This window comes from Archocentrus centrarchus, chromosome 10 (assembly GCF_007364275.1).
Source record: "Archocentrus centrarchus isolate MPI-CPG fArcCen1 chromosome 10, fArcCen1, whole genome shotgun sequence".
NCBI lineage: Eukaryota > Metazoa > Chordata > Actinopteri > Cichliformes > Cichlidae > Archocentrus > Archocentrus centrarchus.
The window spans coordinates 25,475,358-25,502,687 of record NC_044355.1 but is presented as its reverse complement, the minus strand read 5'-3'; the positions used below and the strand labels follow the sequence as shown (position 1 = coordinate 25,502,687).

The window sequence follows — 27,330 nt, the reverse complement described above, 5'->3', positions numbered from 1 at the left end:
GCTCTGAACTGCAGTTCACTGTTTACAACAGCTCTGTAGGCTCATGGGACCATGAGTGATGCAACTTGACCCTTCTTCAGTAAGAGAGGACACTGGTGACCAATGCTCCTCAGCTGACAAGAACTATCAATATGAGTGTGTTGGTAAAACCAACAACAAGCCCTGTGGCACTGAGCTCTTAATGCAAAACTCGCTGAAGTTTCATTTTTCTATCCATTCGCTGGACAAGACTGTGGCCTGACACAAATCAGTGCTGATGGATGTGACGTATCGAGCACAGCGGAGCCGCGTGCACAGTTGTCTAAAAATTGAGAAATCTTTGTAATTACTATTTATGAAAACGTCAGATTAGCGCATTCAAAATATTTTTTTACAATAAAGTGCAACAACCTAATGTAAACTACTTGTTTGAAGTTGATAGTGATTTAAACTTGCGCACTCTTTGATGCTCTTTTGTTAACAGAACAAAAATGTTCACGGCTTAAAAAAGCTAAAGTTTCAGTTGGGTTCCATCAAAGAAACCCAAGGTCTGAAAGCAGCTTCACCTGAACACCAGAAATAAAATCCTGGAAAGTGTGTTCAAACACGGACAGAGCAGGACTGCGAGCGAGAAAAGGAAGGAGCTATATTTTATTTCGCTAAATCCATTCAACACAAAAACCCAATGAATAGTATAACAAGGCCAAAAGAGTCGTACGACTGCAAAGTGATCAGTGTGCATGAATATCCTCTTCTTTGTGTTCTTGGAATACAGGAAGCTGATTGGGGTTTTATGCTGAAAGATCCAGTCAGATAATACTGTAATACTCAGCTGACACATCATGTCAACTTTAAAGAAAAGCTTTTAGCATTTTCCAATTCTGGTGTTCAGCTGGATTTACAGTAGGTGCTATTTACACTGTTAAAATGTGTCCATGTGGAGAAATGGTTTTCCTAGAAAAATGGAGGTTACTGGAACATTTACAACAAGTTCCAAGCTTGTAACAGTCCTTTACACTGTTTGTGACCAGAGGAGTGGCCAGACTTTACTCTGTGGGGGCTTTGACCACCTCTGTCCCCCCATGAATGCACCCCTGATTGTTTTAGCTGTGTTTTATTTATATTTATATAATTTAATAGTACTATATTATATTATATTATATTATATTATATTATATTATATTATATTATATTATATTATATTATATTATATTATATTAGATTAGATTAGATTAATGTTTTAACACTGTGTAGAATGTCTTGCATACCAATAGACAGTCCCGTTTCTAAGAGATTTATGACGGGGCGCACAGACAGACATCATTTTTTATTATGCAGGAGAAACGAGGCGGAGGAGTCTTTGATGAACGAGGCGCTGCCTTTGAAACTGATGAATGTAACACGTTACACCGAAGAGCCCGGTTTTTATTATCAAAAGCAAAACAGCTTTCAATCAAACGCACATCCCAGTTTAAAAGTCTCAGTTTTTTTCTTTTTTTAAAAAAGAAAAAAATTATGATTGCATGACGAGCAGAAGCGGGGACTAATAGAGGCTTATTATCTGGGGCTGCGCGGAGAAGAGAGGCAGTAATCTATTCTTGTGCGAGAGGCAGTTTCGTTGTCATAGCAACTGATATCCATTTTTATCCTTCATCTGACAGCCTGAGGAGGCGGGACTTCCAGCTGTCACTTATTTCCAAAGGTGATTTTGTGACATGGTATTTGACCTCTGACGCGTTCAAAGATTTCAAACGTGTGTGTAAAATATTAATCACTATGGATACTGCTGTATAATCCGTTAAAAACAAACAAATAAACAAACAAACAAACAAACAAAAAAAAGTCCGCTCCGGTCTAAAGTCGTAAAGCAATCCCTGTTAACAAATGAGCAGGAGCAGTTCAGGTAGCCCTCTCAGCATCACCTCGGCACATTTCGCTCACTGGGAACAAACGAAAACGGAAGTTAGTGTGAGGCTTCCTCTTGTTCCTTTTCCGCTTCTCTTACTAAACAACATTTCCCAGAAGTCTTTGCCGCTGACCTGTCACCCAAAATGTCAGCACTCTGAGAGCATATGCACCGGGGTTATTATTATTACAGCGCTGTTTCTTTTAAACTTTCGTTTCTGCTCTATCGTGTGAACAGCACAGTGATGCTCAGCTTTCCGAGTGTCTCCTCCTGTTCTTCTTCATGCTGTGAGGCTACAAGCTGAACGGAAACATGTCCTTTTCTCTGGTGACACGGTGCTGTGAGGCAGCCCTGTGCAGACGTGTGCTGCAGTTTAAAATGTTCAGAAGGAAGAGTCAAAACTCTAATGTGACCTACACAGTGTTCAGACACCGCTGGATGAAAGCACTGCCTGCGCTGTCCAGCAGCTTCCGGGGGCTGAGCACCCAGCCCGACAAGGTAACACAAGAAAAAGCACCCTGAACCAAGTGTGAAACATGGCTTTAGGTGGGTTACCATAACGCAGCTGCCGAGTGGCTGTCAAGTAGTCAGCACGCTTCTTTTGTTTTGCTTTTAAGGATCCCGTTGACCTGTCCAAATTCCCTGTGGATAGAATCAGGAACTTCTGCATCATTGCTCATATTGATCACGGAAAAAGCACCTTGGCTGACAGACTGCTGGAAATGACTGGTACGTTTGCTCTCCACACTCAACACAATTTAGGAGCACATTGATGGTCAGGATGTGCATGCAGGATTTGAAGATAGCGACACAAGCATGCAATGGTACTTAGCGTTTCTCCCGGCATTAATCAGGGGCGCTGAGCTCCGGTTTAGGTTGCACCATAGCAAGACACCTAATGACCCAATGTGAGACGAAGAGTAGGTTTGTGTGGGGCAACGTGAGACATGAGAGGTTGTCTGAAATTTTGAGATGTCAACTTAAAAATAGACACACAAGTATATGCAAATTTGGAAATGAGCACGTGAAGACAAATCTGTTGAGTTTGACTTCAGTTTTGTTTCTACACAAACACATCAAGGATCAAGGAAAGCTGCATTTTGTTCTTATGGCGGGACTTGATCCTTTTCTTACTCCTCTATAGGCTGTTTTCTGCTGCTGTCTGGTCAGTCATCATTATAGTTCACTAGAGATGCATCCATACATCACTACTGTTTTTGAGACCTGCATGTAGGCGTGCTCTCACTTCAGTTAATATTCTCCTCTGTGTGAAGCTGTGAAATAGAAAAAAAAAGTTTGCCATCACCTGCCAGAGGCTCGTTCTCTCTTTGTGTCATATAAGGTTGTTATTAACTAATCTTGCTCCCCCTCCTGATGATGTGACTGACGAACAGGTGCTATAGCAAAGACTGAGAAGAACAAACAGGTGTTGGACAAGCTGCAGGTGGAGCGAGAGAGAGGGATAACAGTGAAGGCCCAGACAGCATCTTTGTTTTACAACCACGAGGGGCAGCAGTACCTCCTGAACCTCATCGACACGCCGGTAAGGAGAGGTGTGCATTGTTTTGCTTTTGCACAGCTTCTGCCTCGGAGCTGTATTAAGAAGCAAGTTCAACAAAGCCAGGCTCTGTTTGCATGAACTGGCATCTAACTGGTAGCAGGTATCACAGTGGCAGTTATCAACCTTCTTAGTTATCTCAGTCTTTCTGCTTCAGGCTCTGCATGTGCTCACGTTAAAGGAGGCATCATTTCACTCTTCTTTCACAAAACCAATTAAAGTACCCCCTTCTCCAATCTGACACCTTATCAGAAGAACAGATCTAGATGCAGATGCAGATCTATAATGAGCATAAAAGAAAAATAACATCAAAATACAACACTGTTGCATTTTGCAAATAAGACGAGAGCAATGCTGAGAAAAGCTCACCTGCTGGGGGGGGGGGGATCTTGAATATATTAACTTCATTCCCGCTTGATCCCATACTTTATTTCGATGTTTGTCTGCAGATCAAAGTGAAATTTATTTTATTGACTGAAAATGTATTCCTGGTGATAAATAGCTCACAAACTAATTAGTTTTCTAATCTGAGCAGTGTGAAGGAGCCTTAGCAGCGTTGGGACCGAGCTTGAAAACACAAGATTCACATACTGTAACAATGTGACACACACAGTTTGCATTGCTGTAACTTTACAGCATGGCTCCTTTCTTCAGGGTTAGTAAGACGAGGCTCAAAAGGTTGCATATATTAAACAGATTCCTTCAGCAGAGGATATGTAGAACTCTTAAAGAATACTGTAAATAAAGAATCAGTGAATATATGGCACTTCCACACAATTTCAAACTTTGAACATAACCTACCCTGGACCAGGTTATGTGTTCAGTGATGCTACCATGGCAATCTAATTAAAATTAGAGACAGCCCCCTATGTGACACAGAAAACTCTGGCTTAAAGCTCATTGTAGCTCACTAGCCCATTAATCTCCCTTCATAGTGCACCCCCTCAGGCTTTTATGGGTAAGTAGGTGCAAAATGTCTCTTGGTGAGTGTATTTAATGAGATGAGTGCAATTTTAGGTTCAATCAAATGTCCGGTGTTTGCTTGTTGTAGTTTTATTTTGAAATATTTTAAAGTTGTAGCATTCGCTCAGTCGATCTAAATAGTCACTGGTGAAATTTCAGACCCCAAAGGTCTAACAAACCATTCTCCTATAAAGTTGTTGTTGCTCAAGCTTTGCATGGAAACCTTCTCTTCAGGGTCACGTTGACTTCAGCTATGAAGTGTCTCGCTCGATTTCTGCCTGCCAAGGAGTCCTGCTGATTGTTGATGCCAATCAGGTACTAAACTGTACTTTCTTTATCATGAACTTGCTGCATAAGCGCATACAAAGAGTTTAATATATTGCTGTTGTGTGAAGGGCATCCAAGCACAAACTGTGGCTAACTTCTACCTGGCATTCGAAGCTCAGCTGTCAATCATTCCTGTCATCAATAAGGTACAGTCAGACCTTCCACTGCTTGTGTTTCTTGTTCTGCTTGAATGTTTGATTCCGGCACGTCTCCCTCAGATTGATTTGAAAAATGCGGATCCGGAGCGGGTGGAGTCACAGATTGAAAAGGTGTTTGATATTCCACGCGAAGAATGCGTCAGGGTGAGCTGAAGCACTTTACAAACTGCTTTTTAGTTTGTTATCAGTCACTTTTCTGAGAAGCGTCTCTGTGCGTTTTGCAGATTTCCGCTAAGCTCGGAACAAATGTGGACAAGGTGCTCCAAGCTGTTGTAAACAGGATTCCACCGTAAGACAGCTCGGGTGGTTTTTGTTCAGCATTTGAAAAATGTTCGTTTAAAAAAAAAAAAAAAACAGAAAGCAATTTATTCATTTTTTTCCACAGACCCATGGCGAGCGCTGACGACCCATTTAAAGCCTTAGTGTTTGACTCCAATTTCGACCACTACAGAGGAGTGGTGGCCAACATTGCTGTGTTTGGAGGTCGGGTCAGAAAAGGGGACAAGATCGTGTCAGCACATCTTGGAAAAACCTACGAGGTCAACGAGCTCGGCCTTCTCCGGCCAGATGAGCACCCGACGCAGAAGCTGTATGCTGGGTTCATCCTCATTTCGTTTTTCCCGTTTCTTGTCATTTCCACTAAAACTGACAGTGAGATTCATCACATCTGCTGAGGATAGTGATCATAATAGACAACGATCGAATTTACTGCTGACTTGTTTTAATAATTTAACTACTTTTAACAAGTATATATGAAGAAGAGATGTGACCAAAATGTTTTGCAACTCACACGATAAGAACTTAGAACACCCGATTTGAATTTGGCTGCTGTCCTCTTAAAGGTGGGCTTAAATCGTGTAGCTCCTGATTGTTTTCAGAATTGAAGTCCTGTTCTGACTGCTTTCTCTTGCTGATACGCGCACCGAATCAACATCTACATTGTGAGAAAACACTGACCCCTCATCTTCAGTGAGTCTGATCTTCAGAGAACATTTCTGGTCAATTCCTGACTTAGATGTGCCGTTCTCACATGCTTTTGTCAGAAATGAAGGTGGGGTCAGTTTGACACGGAGGGGAATTTTTTTCCCCTCTGCACGAGTTTGCGGGCCGTAGTGAAACTGCAGATGTGCGTGTGCACGTGGTCAGAGCAGAACTTCCAAAGAGCGATCCAAATACTGCAGGAGCACTGGAGCGCTCATGCCACAGACTGTATGTAAAAGATGGACTTAGCCGCTGTGATGTCACTCGTAGTTTAGTAAAGCTTAGAGCTGAGGGTTTTTGCCATCTTGATATTTGGATGGGCAGATCTGACAGAGAAACCGGGGGACATTGCACATTGATACAGTAGCGCCTCGTCAACAACATGGTGAAGCTCACCTCCCTGCCCGCTGCTAGAACTAATTCAGGTTTAAAACACTTCCGCTTGGCTTTACGTTTCAGACATGGAGGCGATGTCCGTCTTTTATCTACAGGCTGTGCTCACCTTGTGTGGGATATCAGCCAAATGTAAAAGATTTCAACAGTAAATTCTTTGTATTTTTTGTGGATGGAGTCAGGACACTTTTTGGTCACACCTCATATGTTTACTTGTTTTTAGTGGTTTGATTTTTGCTTTTCATCAAATTATTTGTATGGCTTTTTCTGATTTCTTAAGGACCACCTTTTGACCATGATTATTGTTACTGTAATCAGATATTTTGGCATCTACGATGTCAATTTTAAATGGAACTGTTAAAAGTTATACGGGCCAAAATTTATAAGGTAACCACAGGTGAACAAATCAGTGACTGAGGGTGCATCAGTTTCATTTATAGGTGTGCAAAGATTTGTTTTTACCATAAAGACTGAAGATTATTGTCTCACAGTGAACTGTGAAGATTGTAAATTATTACTGTGTTAATATTGGCTGTTCTGTAGCTTTGCAGGTCAAGTGGGTTACATAATAGCAGGGATGAAGGATGTGAAAGAGGCCCAGATTGGCGACACACTCTACCTCCAGGAGCAGCCAGTCGAAGCTCTCCCGGGGTTCAAACCTGCCAAAGCCATGGTCTTTGCTGGTAGGACGTGTGCTTCTTGTGTATTAAAAAAAAAAAAAAAAGATTAAGAACTTGAGCTGATGTAACCATTTCTACATAACCCACTCTGAGATGATGACGATGATGATGATGTGAAGCCTACTCTTGAATATTTCAGTATCACTGGACAAAGATGAAACCCCTTAAATGCATGGTGTGTTTCCAGTATGATGCAAGAGTCTTGTTTGCTTCTGATGGACACTTTCTATTTTTCCATCCCTCAGGCATGTATCCAATGGACCAGTCAGAATACCCCGGCCTTCGCAGCGCCATTGAAAGGCTGACCCTGAATGACTCAAGTGTCACAGTGCAAAGAGACAGCAGTCTGGCCCTGGGGGCAGGCTGGAGGTCAGCATGAATGCTTTGAATTAGAATAAAAGTGGCTTTACAATACCCAGCCATGTAATGTAGCGGTGAATGGAAACAAAAAGTGTTTGGACATTTAAGACACCGAGGAGTGCACATACAAATGTTTAAGCCCCACTTACGGAGGCATAAGTGCATGCTCGTTAGCTTTCTGTAGCATAATGTGTAGTGCATTTAGAAAGGTTTCTGACCCTTTCAGTTTTCCTACATTTTGTTATGAGTCAGACTCATCGGAAAATGGAATCAGTTCAGTCTACTCACTACCCTGCAATGACCCAAAAAAAGTTTTAGGAAGGTTACTCAAAGTATTGAAAATAAAAAGATTTAAATTTCTGATTTACATTCAGCTAGTACAGGGTGAAAGCACCACTGACAGCCTCAAGGCTTTTTGGGAATGACCCCACAAACTTGGCACACTGCCCTTTTGGAAATCTCTTACATTTTTCTTGGCAGAGTCATTCAAGCTTAACCAGGCTGGTTAGGAATGCCAGTGCACGGCCATTTTTAGGTCTCTTTCTTTCTGTCTCTCTCTCTAGAGGTCCTCCGTCACCTTAAGCTGCAAACTCTAGCTGGGCTACACCAGGACTGTTAGAGTTTCCCATGTTTTCTCGGCAGTCTGTGTAGGGTCATCATCTGTTTTTGAAATGCAAATCCCAGATTACTCAGTCTGGTGAGGCGGCCTGATATAGGAGGACTGTTGGTGGGTCCAGACTTTTTTTTCCCCCTTTGAGAGGGTCAGAGGTTACCGTGCTTTTTGGTCAGCTTCATCACATTTTTGTTCATCTTCTTCTGATCCGTGCCTTCACACAGTTCTCTCGACATCATTGCTTGGCTTTCATTCTGCCACGCATCAACTCTCAGCCATGCCTTGCCTCAAATCACGCTCTTCCACACTTTTGCTCTTTTTTGAGTTTGTAGGGCTTTCACACTGTGGACAAATGCAGTGCACTGCTTGCATGTTGTGTGTGCAACGCTGTACACTGCTCGACCTCAGTGGTCACCTACTTGGCTATTCAAGAAGAAAAGAAGACCGATTCTCAGGATAGACATTGTTTAGTTGTGTTGTTTGGTGTTTGTGTGTTAAATAGTCATCTGTACTGCAGAAGAATGTCGTATTATGTGTGGTCAGCAGCACAACAAGCATTGCATGTTCACAAACTGTGTCTGCTAACACGACAATTTGCCATAATTCCCAACTTGCTGCTACATAAAGTTTCAAAACAGGGTCTGAATACTAATGTAAATAAGATATTACAGTTTTCTAATTATGAAAAGTTGACAAAAGTTGTTTTTTTGCTTTGTCACTGTGATGTATTGTGTGCAGATTAATGAGAAAATGAATGAACTGGATCCATTTTAATCTTCCATCATCAGTTTGTTCACAAACTTTAACAACAAATCAAATGATTAATCAGGAAAAACCAACTTTCTTCAGGACACACTGAATGTTGCCAGAATAGCCAGCCAAGTGTGAGTCTGTTTATGATCACAGGTCACGTCATCAGTCCAGTTGATGTGCATTTGATTCTGTTATTGGCTCTGATTTAGATAATCTAGATGTACAGCACTGTGCTGGGATAGCAGTGAGTCTTACTTACTGTTGAACTGTTTCCAAACGGCCTCTTTCTAATTAAAAGCATGAATATCAATTATAAAACTTGAGTGCACCTGTGGACCTTCCTGTCCCCCTGCAGACTTGGCTTCCTGGGGCTCCTCCATATGGAGGTGTTCAATCAGAGGCTGGAGCAGGAGTACAACGCTTCTGTTATCGTGACTGCGCCCACTGTGCCCTACAAGGCTGTGCTCTCCTCAGCCAAACTCATCAAGGTAAGAGCCATTTCTTGCTCATATATCTTCCAGCCTTACAGCAGAGTTTGGCTCACACTGATTTCAACAAAAGGGAAGCTTCAGCTGACTTGGAAATTGATTATGGATGAAGGCTGTCTGGTGTCACTGGCTCGCTTCCCTGTAAAATGATAGTGTTGGAGGTACTTGATGGGAAATGCTGCAGAATATTCTAGCACTAATGTGAAAACATAGTGTTTGCTGTTACCCTCTGTTGCTGCTATAACAGATTAAATGGACACCCAGGTCTATAAATATTTGGACCATGAAACTTTTTTGCTGTTGTAATTTATCCTCCGTACTCCACCGCAGGGGATTTAAATCAATCAATCAACATGTGCTGCCCTGCTGGGTTGAGATCAGGTGACTGACTCAAGCATTGAGGAATATCCCATTTCTTTGCCTCGAGAAGCTCTTTGGTTGCTATTTTTTTGGGTCATTAACCGTTTGCACTGTGAAGCGCTGTCTGATCAGCTTTGCATCATTTGGTTGAATCTGAGCAGAGAGTACAGGCCTGTACACGTCACAGTTCATCCTGCTGCTTCTGTCAGCAGTAACATCAGTAAGCATTAGTGGCCTGGTTGCACTGGCAGCCCTTACCGTAACATTGTTTCTACCATGTTAGACAGATAATGTGGGCATTCTTCAGATCATGAGCTGTTTCTCTTCCCATTGTCCTGCTGTAAGTTCTTCTTGGTTTCATCTGTCCAAAGATTTTTATTTTTCCCAGAACTGTGCAGGCTCCTTTAGATGTTTCCTGGCAAAGTCTAATCAGTTGTTTTTCTTAACCACGGAAATAATTCTGTCCACTTTAGTTGTCTTCTTTCGGGGCTTTTGGTGTTGCTGAGCTCGCTGAGCGCATTCAGTCCTTTTACGAATGCACCAGATTGTTGGTTTAAAAAGAAAACAAAATCAGGTGAAGTTTTTGCGATCTCTCTTATAGGTTTATTTAGTTATTTTAGCCTAATGATGGGCTCCTTTGCATCATCCTCTCTTTGAACCTCGTATTGAAAGTTGCAGCGAACAGTTACCAATACAATACACTATTTTTATTTGTTTATAATTTGTTGTGGAATAATGGAGGATTAGGCCTCAGCTGGCCATGAAACTGCCTGTCAGTTTATTGTCCAATTAATTTTGAGCATCTGAAAATAGGGGACTGTGTATAAAACGGCTGTAATTCCTTAACAGTTCATGCAGTACTTTTGTTAAACTTCTTTAACAATTTCATTAATGTGCAGTGTAAATGTCCTAGAAAATCATCCCACCAGCAGTCAAGATTCTAATGATTTTTGATTATTTTATGACAAATTATTAAAACCTTCATTATTCTCATAAAATAAATCATCTTCTGCTTACAGGAACATGGCAGTGAGGAGATAACCATTGTGAATCCTGCTCAGTTCCCAGACAGGTCAGTCGTGTCCGAGTACTTGGAGCCCATGGTGCTGGGGACCATTCTTGCTCCAGACGTTTACACTGGCAAGATCATGAGTCTCTGTTTGGTAAGAAGGAAATGAAATAGTTCTGTCTGCAGTTCAGCCTGAATGTATACTCTCTGCTCCATATGGGATTTCTTTTAATTTTCTTTTGTAACCCTAAGGTTATGGTACTGTATGGGTCTGCTTTGTAAACATCTTTTTTATTTTTATTTTAACTCTTTTCAAACCGGTCTGACAATCAGGAGCAACAGTACTGTAAATGGAAGAAAGAATTTCCTTCCATGTTCATTAAAAGCTCTTATTTTCCAATGACACTTGACTTTTTCTGGTGTTTTCCATGTGGAGTGTCTCCATGCAGCATTCCCCAAAATTTCAGAAATAACCCCTACAGTAGTGACCATGGAGGTCCTTCTTTAATAGTTGATGTATCAGTTACATGCCAGACTAAAATGGTTTGTGTTCTTAAAGAATCGCAGGGCGGTCCAGAAGAATATGGTGTACATAGATGACCAGCGTGTCATGATGAAATATCTTTTCCCTTTAAATGAAATCGTGGTGGATTTCTATGACCTCCTCAAATCACTCTCATCTGGATATGCCAGGTAAAGCCATCAAAGTATTATATAAATACATCGGCACAGTTAATCAGAGTGTTTTGTCTGCAGTCTGAGTGTGCACTCTTTGGATATTAAAAGTTATAGAAGGATATAGTTTTCAGGTAAGTGTATGTAATGGAAATATACACCGAACAGGCATAACATTATGACCACCTGCCTAATATTGTGATGGCCCCCCTGTTGCTGCCCAAACAGCCCTGACCCATCGAGGCACGGACTCTCGATTTTTGTCCAGCTCATCCCACAGATGCTCGTTGTTGTGCTCCTCAAACCATTCCTGACCCATGTTTGCTTTGTGGCAGGTTACATAATCCTGCTGAAAGAGGCCACAGCCATCAGGGAACACTGTTTCCATGAAAGGGTGTACATGGTCTGCAACAATGCTTAAGTAGGTGGTTCGTGTCAAAGTAACATCCTCGTGATTGGCAGGACCCGAGGTTTCCCAGCAGAACGTTGCCCAAAGCCTCACACTGCCTCCACCAGCTTGTCTTCTTCCCATAGTTCATCCTGGTGCCAGGTAGACCACACACAAGCCACCAGCCATCCACGTGATGCAAAAGAAAACGTGATTCATCAGACCATCTGCTGTGGTCCAGTTCTGATGCTCACAAACCCATTGTTAGCACTTCCAGTGGGTGACAGGGGTCAGTGTGGACACCCTGACTGTTCTGCAGCCCCGTACACAGCAAAGTGTGATACTGTGTATTCTGACACTTTTCCATCAGAACCTGCAGAAACTTTTTCAGCAGTTTCAGCTGCAGCAGCTTGTCTGTTGGATCGGACCACAGGGGCCAGCCTTCGCTCCCCGTGACCCTGTCGCTGGTTCACCACTGTTCCTTCCTTGAACCACTTTTGATAGATACCACTGCAGACCAGGAACACCCCACAAGAGCTGCAGTTTTGGAGATGCTCTGACCCAGTCGTCTAATCATCAAGGTTTGGCCCGTGTCAGACTCACTCCAATCCTCACACCTGCCCATTTTTCCTGCTTCTAACACATCAACTTTGAGGGCAAAATGTTCACTTGCTCCCTGATATAGCCCACCCACTAACAGGTGCCATGACGAAGAGAGAATCAGTGTTACCCACTTCATTTGTCAGTGCTCATAATGTTATGCTTCATCGGTGTATATTTGCAGTTTAAAAGAAAATTTCATGCATTAAGTTGTAGAAATGACAAAACTTTAAATTATTAGTAATTAATACATTTTAATTGCTTAGCCTGTTCATGAAATCTACTGTCACTTCTGTGTTTTTAGTTTTTTTTTACTTTATCTTGCACAGCTTTGATTATGAGAATGCCAGTTACCAGGCCGCTGATTTGATAAAGATGGATCTTCTGCTGAATGGGCAGCCAGTGGAAGAACTGACCACAATTGTACACAGGTACATTTCAGATAATGATTGTGTGAAGATTCATTATTCATAATTCAATGTTTTGTCAGGGCATGCGACTCTGATGTTACTTGAAAGCACCTTATTATTTTTTTTGGTCACAGCAGTCAGCCGTACCTTCATTGTTATTGTTACTGGCAAGGTTGGAATATATGGTCCTTCATTACTATAGTAATTACTCTGAGCCTGTGGAGCATGAAACGTATTCAACACTATGGTTAACATTTAAAAAAAAATTGCCTTTTGGCAGCCGCTGTTAACATGACTTTACGCACCGGACAAGGACAAAGGAGTAACTTTACAGAAGAAAAGTGATGACGCTCAGCAAGATCACTGTTTAATGTACTCACTACCAAAGCCAACACAGGAGCCAGCGCAGACCTCGGTAATTGAAGGGCACTACGCTTCACCAATGATGGCTACTCTCTCACAATTTATACTGTAAGCCTTGGAGCCGAGCCGACTCGAGTGTAGCTTCAGTCCATTGTTCTTTAAGGGTAACACACCAATCACAGAGCAGCGTATCTTTTATAGGAGGCACATTCTCCCTACATCCCATCAAGCAGAAAAGTCATTTACATACCTTACAGTTTGAAAGTCACAACCCAAACACTGAGGTGTCCTTTTTCCTGCTTTCCTGGCAGACGGTTGTACATTTTAGAAAATATACCATCAGGTTTCTTTCAGAGAGAGATGGGCGATAAAGTCCATGCTTTTGTGGAGAGTATGGAGCTAGAGTTAAGTAGTAGTTAACACTCACTAGTTGACTCATTACATTGAGTTCTTTTTCTAGTTCCTTTTATCAACCGCATGAGAAACCACAAATTGCTATAAATTGTAACCATTGCACAATGTGTAATATTATATATGTCAATAATTTTTATAATAATAATATAAAACTGTTTTTTGTAAACTTTGGACAGAGTCATGCTAGCTGTTTGGATTAGTCTTTTAGCAGTGCGGTCTAAATTGGCCAAAAATCACGCTGGATTATTGTTTAAAAAACACACAGAATTGAAGCATCTGAATATGTACGTATGCATATAGATCTAATTATGTACATGTATGTGTATGTAATTATGTATATGTATGTAATTAGCTTCCAGCTAGTATTATTTACACATGTAAAAACAGTGTGAAAGAGTTGGCGCAACATGAGAAATCTGAATGTTATGACTTAAAATCATTTCCCTTCAGTTGTTCAGCTGAAATCTTTCCACTTAGTTTCTGTAATGTAAGCACTCTCTCCTCACAAGTGTGAAGCAGTGAAAACTGCACCTAGAGCCACTTCACACAGCTTAGAGCCCGGCCAGTATATCAGTGTCTGCATTTATAATGACTGATAAATGAAAATGTACAAAGTACAGGAGAGATGGGGAAACACCTTTCAATCATGTTATGTGTAGACTTTGCATTGTTTGTACACCAGAGGGCACTCTTGAACTTCTTTGTTGGCAACAGCCGGCTGATCCGAGCAGAGTCAGGATCCTAAACAAGTCATTTCTGGTGAAAATCCAGCTTTGCATTCTGTGCTGCTCAGGTGATGAAACTGCCAGTGATGCTGTTTTTTTTTTCAACAATCAGTTGTTAATTTTCACCAGTCGTCTAGATTTAAGGACAAATATTTAAATGATAAAGTGCTGAGTGCTCTGGCTTCAACCACAGTTTGCTGAAACTGAGCAGATTGATGTAGTACATTTTCACCGACCTCCCAAGCACAACGCTTATTGATTATTGTGGATGACACACGGGCATGTCGGTATTAACTACTGTATTTTAAGGTGACGTGGTGAGGACAGTAGACTTTATGGTCCACTTTCATTTGCATTTCCATCAGCTTTACCCATCAGTGTAAAGCAGATATATGACCACCCGTCAGTAGCTTTATAGTTTCATGATTTGTGCTGATAAGTGTGTTTTCATTGCAGGGAGCGTGCATACAGTACGGGGAAAGCCATGTGCGAGCGACTAAAGGACTCGATTCCAAGGCAGATGTTTGAGATTGCTGTACAGGCAGCTATTGGAAGTAAGGTCATTGCAAGAGAAACGTAAGTGCAAGAGCTAAGGGTTTGTTAAAATAGTACAAGAACTTAAATACAAAATTAAGTCAATAAAGTACTTTTAATTGACTATATTTAATGTTGTATGACCACATGTGACTCTTTCAGAATAAAGGCGTATAGGAAAAATGTTCTTGCAAAATGTGTAAGTAAAGGATTTTGTTTCTTTTTTTCTTCCTGCTCTCTTAAAAAAAACCTCTGAAGTCTAAATATGTCAGTGATGCCTTGAAATCATTTTTCTGTGTCCTGGTAGTACGGAGGTGACATTACACGGAAAATGAAGCTACTGAAGAAGCAGGCAGAAGGTAAAAAGAAGATGAGGCGCATCGGCAACGTGGAGGTTCCCAAAGACGCCTTTATTAGTGTTCTGAAGAGGAAAGAAAAATAGACTCTGACACTACATGTTATGGAACGTGGAGCAGGTCTTTGAGATTGAAAGGCCCTGCTACATTTTCTTTGAATAAAGTGCTTCAAACTGTAGTGAATGTACTTCTTTAAACATGTGTTAGCCATTATTGGCTCCTTTCTCTCAGACAAAATCAGTGTTGCAAAGCATGTCTTCCGTCATTACACAGTTCATGTTCATGACCACTGCAGTGAGTGTACGTAATTTCAGTCTGAAACAAGGAGAATGGAGAGTGACTGGATGCTGCAAAACTTCAGAACCATGCATTGGTTCAACAGGAGGTAAGAGAAGAGGGCACACACCGAACAGTTCTGTATTGTTCAGCATGTGCCCTGATCAGATTATAAAACCATATAGAAATATAGCTGGAAGCAGCAACGAGGAGGCCAAGTGGTGCAGCAGGGCACAGTTGCCATGGTAACTTGATTTGACCACGTCCAAAGCACTTATGGGAAAAATATACTTTTTGCTTCCTGTTGCACCTTCAGATGACACAGTGTGGTTTCTCTTCCTGTTTGGACGTCACCAATTTTAAGACTTCTTTTGGAGATCAAAAAAAAGAAGAAAAATATCTCATCCTGTGGGGCACCAGTTTAATTTAACCCTCCTGCTACCGTCCTTTCAGAGGTGCATTTTTGTTTTGTTTTTTTTATCTTTCCAGTATTTTATTACTTTGTCAATTAATTTGTGAGTCCTAAATTATAATATCACACAGTATCAAGGGAGGTGTCGGCACTCAAGTCGTTTTAAAGAAGGAAAAATCCAGATGCCATCACCATCCATCATCATCTGGATGTGAAACTTCCCGTACTAGAAATGATCAGGATGTTGGAAACATCGCCAGATCTACCTGGGACAGCCGGGACATTCCCTGTTCATGCCAGTCATGAAAAGGATACTGCTATAATGCAAACCCCTCCTTCCACCTGCTGATGTGACTGTCCAGTGCTTTGCTGGAAGAGCTTCTTGAAAAAGGTGTTACATTTTTATCCAGAAGGAGACGGCAAGATGGAATCTGTTTGCTCATCCTGTCACATGCTGGCACGTCTTCAGCATCGCAGGAGGCAAACTGTGTGCTATAGCTGCCTGTAGCTGCCTGTAGCTTTAGTTGGTAGTAAAGGTTGCAAACCACTGCCCTAGCCCTAGGGGACACTTTCACATGGAAGTGAAAATCAGGATAGCTGGGATCACTAGTACTCCAAAAATGAAAACCTTTCCAAAAAGGTAATGACTCCATTATAAGGCATTTCTGGTATTAGTTTTCACAGTTATTATTGGTAATAAACTTCACTGACTTTTATCACTTTCACTCTTACTAAGCTTTAGTTAGGAAAAAAAAATCAGGGGACTGTCCTCAATCATTATGCCACATTTCATAATGTTACACCATACAGTTTTAGGGGCATCCCACTGCAATGGAAGAAAAAGAGTAAAGATAATGGGTGGAAATACTGAGGATACCTTGGCCACGAAACTGTTCAGCAGACAAGTTAGAAACCCATCGCAACAAGACCATGAATACAGATATGATGTATCTCCGTGATCCTGCTTTTAATGTTACACATTTTCAGGAAATAGTTCAGTCTTTATAATATTTACAGAGAATATATGACATGACATTTGTTTCATACAACAGATTTATGTTGGCTATTTTGTCAACAGGATATTGTTTTTGGTCATCATCTAAAGGCTTTTGACAAAGTGCCAATTGTCAAATGTGTTACAATATTAATTAGTGCTTCAGTACAACATACATATACAATAGGATAATACGAACCCACCTTTGTTTAGAAAAATGGAGTGCACTTTAAATGTACCCTGTGGTCCTTTCATACTGACAAGTTCTTTATGGGTTCATTTTTTAGACCTTTGAGATGCCAAAAAAAGACGTACAATTTATGTTCAACATTTATTCATGCTGTGTTTGCGGGGGGGGGGGGGGGGGGGGGGGGGGGGGGAATCATCCATCATTGTCTATTCTGAGGTTTTTCCAGTAGATGGCAGCAGCAGCTCAAGCACACAGCTAAATGGAAATTAATTTCATCTCGAGCTAATTTCCAATCAGGCTTCATTAGCTTCAGGCTGCATCAGTGTCACATTTAGATTGTTCAGAATTCAACACCGTCCCCAGCAGTTCATTTGCCTGATGAAAGTATCTCATTGCCTCTAAGTGCTGTCCTTTGTACTTAGAAAATGTAGGAAAATCTAATTTAGGGACTAACTGGCATTTTGTTGCAATAAAAAGGAAGAGGACAAATGTTCGCAAAGTGTACCACGGCAGTGTGCGGTGTATTGAAGAGCGAGCATTTCTTATTAATCTGCGTGGACTGTTTCAGACTATAGACTTGTTTTTCTTCGCATTTTGTCAGCATAGCAGGGAGAGCACAGTTGACTCTGACAGATGACTAATGAGCCCGTTAATCAGGAAAGTAAAGTATGAATGGCAGCAGGTTTGTAAATAGGCAATTTTTCATGCGGTTGTCAGATATGTAATAGTTCCCAGCCGCTTCTGCTGTTGAGCTGAAAGTGTATCCTACACTGTAATGTTACAATATAGTTGGAAACATTCAGATGATATATATAAATCTGTAAACATTGTATTTGCCAATATTCAATCTTCTAGCATCTTCTAGATTTTTCAGGCTCTACATGGTCTCTTTTTCTTCTGCTTCTTTGTCTTTCAACTGCTCCCTTTAGGGGTCACCACAGTGGATCATCTGCCTCATCTCACCCTGTCCCTAGCATCCTCCTCTGTCACACCAACCCTCTTCATGTCCTCCTTCACTACATCCATGAATCCTCTCTGTGGTCTTCCTCTTTTCCTCATGCCTGGCAGCTCCATATTCACCATCCTTTGTCCAGTATATCCATCCCTCCTCTGCACATGTCCAAACCATCTCAGCCTTGCCTCTATAACTTTCTCAAAACTGCTCAACCTGAGCTGTCCCTCTGATATACTCATTTCTATTCCTGGTCACTCCACATGAGCTCTTTATATATATATATATATATATATATATATATATATATATATATATATATATATATATATATATATATATATATATATATATATATATATACACACACACAACATGGAGCAGTTAGCATTCAGCGCTATTTACGAGCCTTGTACATCTTAGTCACCTGTGTGTGACCCTGGCTAACAGGTGTTGCAAGAAACGCGTTTTAGTGTTGTTTAGCTCCAAGTCCCACCCGTAGTTCCATGCTATCAATGCGGAAGCAGGTATGAATGAACACAGTGCTAACTGCTGTTAGTGTTTTTATTGCAAATTACGCCCACATATACAGTTCGTTGAATACCGAGACACGTACCTTTATAATATTTAGTTTGACAGCGCTTCCGCCTGAAATGGGATACCATGGCTCTCAGTGCTCTGTATTATTTAGCTAAACTGTCGGTTGCTAGCTAGCAAGTTATCTCTGTAGCCTATCTTACTATTTACTTAAAGTGTCCGTCAGCCAAAACCATGAAGGTCCGCTCGTCTGTTTTTGCCTGCTTTATTTTAACATTCGAAGTGATTGGCATTGCCCTTTTCCTGAGGGGATTTTTCCCCGTACCTGTCAAGTCTTCTCTCTCATCCAAGAACAAGCTGTCAGATCTGCCAGCGGAGCCGCTGACAGGTGAGTCTGTCCACATCCTCATCCAGCGCTCACACTCCTCTCCTCTGCCTACATTGTTGACTTAAATCTGTTAAAATTCATAAGCTTTCTTCTAACCTTGCAGGGAGCTTTCCTAATTCATCTCGCCTCCCGCAGCCCCTGTTTAAAAGGGTGGTTATTATGTTAGTGGATGCCCTCCGAGAGGACTTTGTGTTTGGACCCAGTGATCGGACGTATATGCCCTACACGAGGCAAGTGGTGGAAAGAGGTTCATCGCACAGCTTTGTGGCCAAAGCAAGACCTCCTACAGTCACTATGCCCAGGATCAAGGTAAGATGCCTCTACCATGAAGCTGAAATAAGAACTCGCCCATCAAGTCCGTCCACTGTCTTTCATCATGGCATGTGTCTGTTAGAAGTCTGGATTAGCAGCTTTTAAGATGAAAGCATGCGTTTGCTGTAGTGAGTCAACCACTTGGATCCAAAATATCAACCTTTCTCAAGTCCTTTACAACTCCACACACACAAATGTGCACCTCTGAAACTGTACATTAGTACTTTATTGTGTAGTGAAAACATGGAAAGGATGAGCCTAGAAATATTCTGTTAATACAAAACCCAGTGTTATGCTAGCCCTTCTGACTTCTCAGCTCTCTCTTTGGTGCCGAAGATGTAAAGTATTTTCCAAAACAGACATGAAACCTTGGTTCAGTGTTAACGCTCAGTTTCTTGTATAGTTGGTCCACTTTGCAATTCAAATGCAGACTGAAGCAGCAGCCCTAAATCTCATCTTTGTTGGAGCTTTGTAGAAATATGTTGATTTAGCCTAACAAGCACATTGGATGCTGTAGTTTGTGGTGCAGTTGAATTGGAGTGTATTGTACTAAGATCTGTTTTGTCCAGTATGTTTGTAATGAACTGATCAAACAACATTGCCAAATGCTTAGCCGTTCACATGTAAAATGTAAAAATGAAAAAACATCCAAAACAAGAAGCACTCTGAGAGCGCAAAACTCCGCCAAAGCAGCTCAGTCTCTGCTCAGTATTTACTTTTAAGGGAACAGTATTGCTTTTTTGTATATATTAATTTTTTCCTTGTTCTTTTTAAATGTACTTTAAGAAGTTTGTAGTGCAGTAAAAATCAGATCGGGGCAGCATGACAGATTTTTACTTTGATTACACAAACATTATGTAGGAGTAGGTGATGGATAATAGGTATGGATTTGTAAATAAAAGGACATGAATAACCTGAACTTATTGTATAATATTATACTACAGTCTATTTCTAACTAAGTAGGCAGCTCATTCTCTTTCTCCTAGCAATACTTTAAAGATAGAACTTATTTTGGGGTCAACTTGAAAGAAAGGCAGTTGTGAAACGTAAGAGTGAGTTTTTAACCAAGAAATCATGAAGTTGACCTTGAAGACCTTGGTGGATGTAAGCCAAATCTGAATGGATTGTTAACACGACCCCACTCTGCACACCTGCAAAATTTTATCAGAATTCATTCAAAACTTTTAGAATTATTGTGTTTACAGACAGAATGACCCTCACACATGCAAACGCTACTAAAAACATAACCTCCTTGGTGGCGGTAATAAAACAAAAATGTATATAGTACTGTATATAGGACAGAAAATTTGATAAATATAGGAAACAAAATAAAAACAGTATGGAAACAGAATAAAATCTAACACTGTCAAATCCTTGTACAATTGAATATTAAAAAAATAAATTAAGTCTTGATTGCAAAAGATAGCTGGACAATTAGAAACAACCAAAAGCCACAGAAAACATAAATGTCTTAAAATCTTTCTTATGAGTTGTCAGTGGATGGGGAACATTTTATTCTTCACTATCGCTGATTGTGAAAAGATTGTTGGGCAATATCTAGGTGCAGTAAGTTACAGTAGTTCAGATTGGAGATGATTAGTGCTATAGTAACAATGTTTGTATCTTTAAGAGAGCAGATGAACTTAAGTTAAGCAAAATTCTTCAACTTGAATAAACAAACTTTTTTTTGTGGTGGTTGGAGACTAAAAAGAATGATGTCTGTCTTATTGTTATTTAATTCGGCCTCCTGGGGGCAGCCAAGGATGGAACTAATACAGGTTGACTCCTGGGGATTAAAAGCTAGATATACTTGTGTTATGTCAGCATAACAGGGCAAAGATGTGTGCAAAAAATTGTGCATAAAATGAACTTATAAATGCAAATAAAAAAGGTTCCTAAAATTGACTCCTGAGGTACACCACCAGTGATTGGGTCGGAGATGAAGAAAAGCTTTAAATCTTAACCAAAAATGATCTCGATCTCTGTTTGAATATGCATAAACCACTTGAGAAAGTTGGCTCTAATGCTTACCTGATTTATTAGGATGTTTTAAAAGAGCTCTGTGAGCGAGGTGTGTGAAGATCTAAGAGAACAATAATAGTGCAATTACCAGAGCCTGAAGGCAACTTTAAGAAGTGCAGATTCTTAATCATTTAAGTCTAGATGAAAGTGAAACTGATGAAGAATGGGAATGTAATGTTTATTTGTATTGAGCAGCAAAGCATTTGATTAATTCAGTCCTTGATCAGAAGTACAAATGTTTAAGTCCGAAATGTCAGTACTGCTGTGAGCTCAGAATAGGCTTGTTAAAAGAAACTGTGAGAAACATTTTTGAAGAAGGCACTAAATTTTCAGCTCGTGTCTGAAAATAGGGTTAGATGGCTGAAAGCGTGAAAACATGGTGTGTTGTCACATTTGGATGATGTGTCATGTTGCAGAGAGTATTTTGGGAGCACAGCCAGGAGGGAGTTGCAGTCATGTCATGTGCACCTTTCATGACAGTCTGATGTGCTGTAGCACATTAACATTGCAGGCACACTGGGACAGAGAGCATACTGCCAATTAGAGCCAGACTGGAGCCATCGCCGATACTTATTTGGGAGCACATCTGATATCGGCATACTGCATCAGCCGATACACACACACACACACACACACACACACACACACACACACACACATGTATAAAGAGTAATGGGGTCGTTAGTTGATTAACGGCCCAGTATCGTACTTACTATGAAGACACTGGGTGAGTCACCCTTGCTTGTCTGTGATGGGTACTCTGCTACATGTGCTGTAAACAGGAGCTGCTCTGATGGGCAAACTATATAATGGTGCCATTTCAAAATCCCGCCATGCATCTTTGTCTGCATTCTTATAAAAAGGTTTAGATTGGTGCAAAATGGACAACATAAAAACCTTTACTTGGACGTTTGTGACAGGACACAGTTGACAGTGTGATATTTCAGTCGGGCTCTGTTGTCATAGATTTTGAAAAGGGAATGATTTTCCAGGAAAAAGAGCAGACCAGTCATGTCCATATGGGTGCCGGACAGTGCTGAGCTTGGGGGAAGACATCTAACTGAAATTGTCAGGTGAAGCAGAATATGTCTGCCTGAGTGTCAGAGGGCAGAGTAAAAGGCAGAGTCTGTGCTTTAGAGGAAGCAAAGTCTGTGATGGGAGGAACGAGGACATGCTGACAGCATCGAGTTGTTTTAAGAGAAGAAGATTGCTGCAAAAGCTCAGCCCTGGAGAAACCTGCTGCCAAAGGTTTACATTGTGGACAGAATCCTCAGTAGTGTGTGGCAAATGCGGTCAGACAGGCAAAATGGGATGCATGAGAGTGCTGACTCGACAATCTTCAGGTTAGCGAGGGTGACAGAAAGCATGTGTTGGTTAGGCAGTGTTAAAACAGTGCACAGGATGAGTGATGGAGGCACAGAGAAGCAAGTCTGGTGGGATACCGTTTTATGGGGAATTTCCTCACTAATGAAAAGCTTTCTGAAACTATGTGCATCTCAAAAAATTAGAATGTAGAGGAAAAAATGTTCATAGTTTAATTCAAAATTCTGTATTCATTAAACATAAAATGAAATACTTCAAGCCTTTTTTGTTTTAATTTAAATTTAATGGCTTATAGTTCATGAAAATCAAAAATCCATTATCTCAGATTATTATAATGTTTCCTAAGATTAATCAACAGATGATTTGCCATATAGAAATGTCCAATTTCTCAAAATGCAAGTGTATTTATACATTCAACACCAGTCGGGCCTTCTTTACCATAAATTACTGCATCAGTGTAGTGTGGCATGGCGCCGATCAGTTTGCGGCTCCGCTGGGGTGTTACTGAAGCCCAGGTTGCTTTGATATCGAGCTTCAGCTCGTCTGCGTCCACTCAACAATGCTCCATGGATTCTCAGTGAGCGTCAGGTCAGATGAGTTGTCTGGCCAATCAAAACCAGTAATAACACGGTTAGCAAAGTCCTGCCGTAAAAAGAAATGAGCATTTCTGTAAAGCCCGTCAGCAGATGGAATCATGAAGTGCTCTAAAATCTCCTGGTATGTGACTGTACTGATTTTGGACTTCATGAAATACAGTGGACTAATGACCACCAACACTAGCAGAGGACATAGCATCCTGAATCGTCAGAGACTGCAGAAGTTTCTGTGCCTCTTCACTCTTCTCCCAGATTCTGAGGCCTTCATTACCAAATGAAATGCAGCATTTACTTTAATCTGAAAAGAGTACTTTGGACCACTGAATAACAGTCCAGTTCCTTTTTCTCCGTAGCCCAGATAAGACGCTTTTGAAGTTGTCTCTGATTTGGCACTAGGGCTACGTTTGCACTGCAGCCTGAAGTGACCCAAATCTCATTCTTTTGCCCTCATGCGACCTGCATCTGATCTTTTCATGACAGTCTGAACAACACAGATCCGATTTAAAAAAAAAAATGCAACCCAGGCCACTTGGATATGTGGTCTTAAATCCGATACATATCTGATCTTTTCAAATGTGACCTGTGCCTGTACGGCCAGGTCACATTCATCCGACCTGTACGTCATTGACACTCAACAAACATCACTATTCTGGGTCCTGATCCATGTTTACTTCCGCAAACACTGAGCACGCTCACGACGTGTGACATTATGTCCTCTGCTGCGCATGCGAGGCACTTTTAGGTTGTTTGCAGTTCATACAGGAGATCACATACAAGTCGCATGTATTTGGAAATGTGAACGACCACACAAAAAAAAAATCAGATTTCACAAAAAATCGGAATTGAGCATTAAGGCCTGCAGTGTGAACGTAGCTTCGGAATGCGGCAGTTGTAGTCCAAAGTTGAGCGTTTGCTTTCACTTACATTGGTTACACCTTCAAACTGCAGTCAGTTGAAAACACTGGTGAGTTCCTGAGAGTTTTGCTGGAAATTCTCTGATTGTTACATCAGCTGGTTTCAGGTGATCCTGCAGGGCTGGCTGTGGAGGTCCTGGGCTGGCGTTGATTATGGTAGAGAAATAAACATTCAATTGACAGGCAACAAATCTGGTGGACTTTCCTGCTATCGGCGTCCCAACTGCACCCTCCATCAACACCAGCGTCATCTGTGGCCTTGTGTGGTGTGATAACACTGCAAAATCTAGAGCGGCCTTTAATTATGACCCAAGGCGCACCTGTGCAGCAGCCGTGCTGTTTATTCACCATCTTGATATACTACACCTGTCAGGTGCATGGATTGTCTTGGCAAAGCGGGGAACACTCGCTGACTCTGATTTTAAGGCTTTTGTGTTCAAAATTTAATAGAAATTTGCCTTTTGTGTGTACAGAAAACAAATGGACTAGATGACTAAAACAGTGAAGTCGTGGCATACCTTTTCTGTTAATTGAGTGATTAATATTGATATTCTGCTGATCTGCTAATCGACATACAGGGATTTGAATGCTTTTACTCTATGGCCAGTAGCTTTTGAATAAATAAATGCTGTCTGTGTATTGAGAGGGTAAAAGTGAATTAAACAGGGAAAAAAGTAAACTTTCTGTAAATATGTGAGGAGTGGAAAAAAGTTGGTTATGATGTTATGGAGCATGTCATTGTTGATGTGGAGGAAGGCTGACAGGATAGAGTGGAGCAAGATTGAGGTGGACTTGCAGGGAGACAGATGTTTCGCCATAATCCCCAGATTTAGAGAAGGATGCAGTAACGATGGAGAGAAAAGACAGCTTAGAAAAAACAGTCCCTGATTTGAACCCTTTAAAAAGATTTCTTGACAGGAACAGAGAGGGGGGGGGGGGGGGGGGGGGCAGGCAGCTGTAGCAGGCGATCGATAAGAGAAAATTCAAAATTTAGGTTTAGAAGCACTTGTATGGAGGGTTTACGTTGCAGCAGAGGTGTACAGTATGGGCATCGCGGAGACAGAAAATTCAAGATGGCATGTCCTTCAGCTGCCTAGAAACATGCAAGTTTGATTTGCGGGTTTGGTGAGAGCGTACAGGCTCATCTGCAGTCCTGCAGAAGGGCCAGTTAATCATTTTTTAGGGGGCTTGGCTGTAACCCTAGATTTAAGGTAACTCACCATGTGTGTTGGGTTGAATGTAGTGCCTTTGCTGCTTCATATTCTTCATTTCTTTTACCTCTCCGCCGTAAAATCCTGAATAATTGGCATCTACTTTTCAAACTGGTTTAGTGTTTTATTTCATTGAGGAACTGATAGAAACTAGATAAACACAGCCTAGTATAATGGCATCTGCTGTCACGCTGCAGCTGGTGCGTCACAAAAACAGGCATGTAGTCATCGTGGCTTTGAGGCACGCATAGATTTGTTTGTGGTAACCACGCTGGTCAGTTTAACCTTGAAGTGATTCAGAAGTTCTGCTGTCCAAAACAAAACTGCTCTGTTACATCGTTGAGTGTTGATGACACACCAGTAGGTGGCATTACAGACCAACTGCTTATTACTGCCCACTATCACTGCATTGCACCCAATTAACTGCTATGACACAGCCAACTAACCTAAATCATAATCTCCCAGTGCCACAGCCATTAATTTACACCCGACTACCTCCAGTGTTTCTAATAATATAACAATCTCCATGGAGAGATCTTGTACAGCTGACTTCAAGTGTGGTGCACAGTTAGGTTTTAGTATCTACTTTCCTTTGTCTATTATGTTTTCTTTGGGGCCAGCAAACTGTTATTACAATGGAAACTCTACCATGGGGTCTTCCTACAAAATTTAATGATCCCAGTTTAGTTGCTCATTCTAACCATTACAAGCAGAGAAATGTAGTTCCCTCCCCAGCCCTGTATTCACATGTGGCCAGTAGAGCCACACTCTCACACTGGCACAGCAGTCAGTGGACATTACTGAGATTTAGGACTTGGACAGTGAGTTCGGTTAATCATAGCTGCAGTGGCAGCAATGCACTGTGGGTGTTTCAAAGGCTGGTATCTGCTTGGGTAGTAAGAACACAGCAATGCATAATAGTTTTTACCTCTGTAGGTATTATCTGGTAATAAGGCCTGAAAACCAAAGTGAGGATATTTTCAAGTTAATGGTGGAAGGTGTTCCTTACAGGAGTCGACAGAAAGTAAGCACCGAGAAGGAAACTGAAAAGTCTTCTGCCAGGCTCGAGGACTCGAAGTCGCAGCCCCCTTCCGTCTGCATTTTGGCACCTTGACAAGTTTTCATCACTATGCCAAAGAGTGTCTCTATACCCACTGATATTGTATTTGACATTTAAGCAGTGGCATCGAAAGCCTAGACACATACTGTGGGACAGTAATTAGTATGTTGATGAATCACTGATTCATTTGGGCAGCTTCTCAATGCCATTTTGGCATCTAGGATTTTAAGATATAGCCTAATTAAGCTGAACTTTTCTGCACAGCTTTCAAACGGATCTCTTTCTTTACAGTGCAATTATCTGGATGCTCTCTGTCCCAGCATTTGTTATTGCAAAGGATGTTATCATTTTTGGTTTGTTTTTATGTCCAAGCCACTATTTTCATTAGTCAGGCTATTAATAGGCTGGGGACCTTCCTGAGAGCGAACAAGCTGAAAGAGATGCCTGCGTTTGAAGCCAAAAGCATCCATCTCTCCCCGAAACAAGCACCTGCGCTGGCAGAGGCAAAACAATCGCAAGGAAGGAAGTTGTGAATAATTGAGCTCAGGAACAGAGCTCAGAGGATGGCTTTCAGAATTTCAGCTTCATTTTCCAGCTGTGGCATCTTTTTATTACACCTGCGAATAAACAAGAACAATTGAGAGGCTTTGTTATTATTCAGTGATTTTGTGGTAGAGTTTATTAGTTTGTCATTTTAAAATGGGGAGACACAAATATTTTAAGTGGAGTTTTTTTTGTTTTTCCACCTAGAAAACATAAATGATATTGGCATACTTCAGTGGCTGATATTTACAGTTCTGTGCAAAAGTCTTGAGCCACCCTCATTTCTTTATGTTGTGCTTCCAAGGAGCCAGACCTTGTTTTTCTTGCTTTTGTAAAGTGGTCTTGAGCAGTAGTTTTCCAGGCTTTCTGAAGATCTTTCAAAGTTTTCTCTGGACATTGTCTGCTTTTTCACCCATTTTTAGTCCAGTCCTTGTACCTGACCATTTTCAGAAGAATGTCTTGTTTGTTAAACCACTTAACACACGGCCAATGCAGTAAAAGCATACCTGGATAGAACAACACACAGTGGAACACTCTCAGTCATGGATTGGCCTCTCCAGAGCCCAGCCCAACATTATTGAAGCAGTGTGGGATCATGTTGACAGAG

At 41.2% G+C, this 27,330-nt stretch overlaps 2 protein-coding genes across 2 annotated transcripts in view; both read left to right on the top strand.

Moving 5' to 3' along the window:
• Positions 1 to 2,000: 2,000 nt before the first annotated feature.
• On the top strand, positions 2,001 to 15,171 carry guf1 (GTP binding elongation factor GUF1). The gene is made up of 17 exons (XM_030739397.1): positions 2,001 to 2,383; positions 2,503 to 2,614; positions 3,280 to 3,428; positions 4,641 to 4,721; positions 4,802 to 4,879; positions 4,952 to 5,035; positions 5,116 to 5,180; positions 5,277 to 5,480; positions 6,809 to 6,948; positions 7,191 to 7,314; positions 9,027 to 9,159; positions 10,539 to 10,682; positions 11,088 to 11,221; positions 12,521 to 12,622; positions 14,560 to 14,679; positions 14,800 to 14,836; positions 14,945 to 15,171. Exons 1-17 carry the CDS (start codon positions 2,198 to 2,200, stop codon positions 15,077 to 15,079), a joined length of 2,028 nt encoding a protein of 675 aa, XP_030595257.1. The 5' UTR covers positions 2,001 to 2,197; the 3' UTR covers positions 15,080 to 15,171.
• A 3,159-nt stretch (positions 15,172 to 18,330) lies between these two features.
• pigg (phosphatidylinositol glycan anchor biosynthesis class G (EMM blood group)) overlaps positions 18,331 to 27,330 on the top strand; it is an 89,327-nt gene continuing 80,327 nt past the window's right edge. The window contains exons 1-2 of the mRNA XM_030738611.1: positions 18,331 to 18,742; positions 18,846 to 19,051. Of these exons, the coding sequence (XP_030594471.1) occupies positions 18,589 to 18,742; positions 18,846 to 19,051 (360 nt within the window). The 5' untranslated portion in view covers positions 18,331 to 18,588. The remainder of the gene's footprint in view (positions 18,743 to 18,845; positions 19,052 to 27,330) is intronic.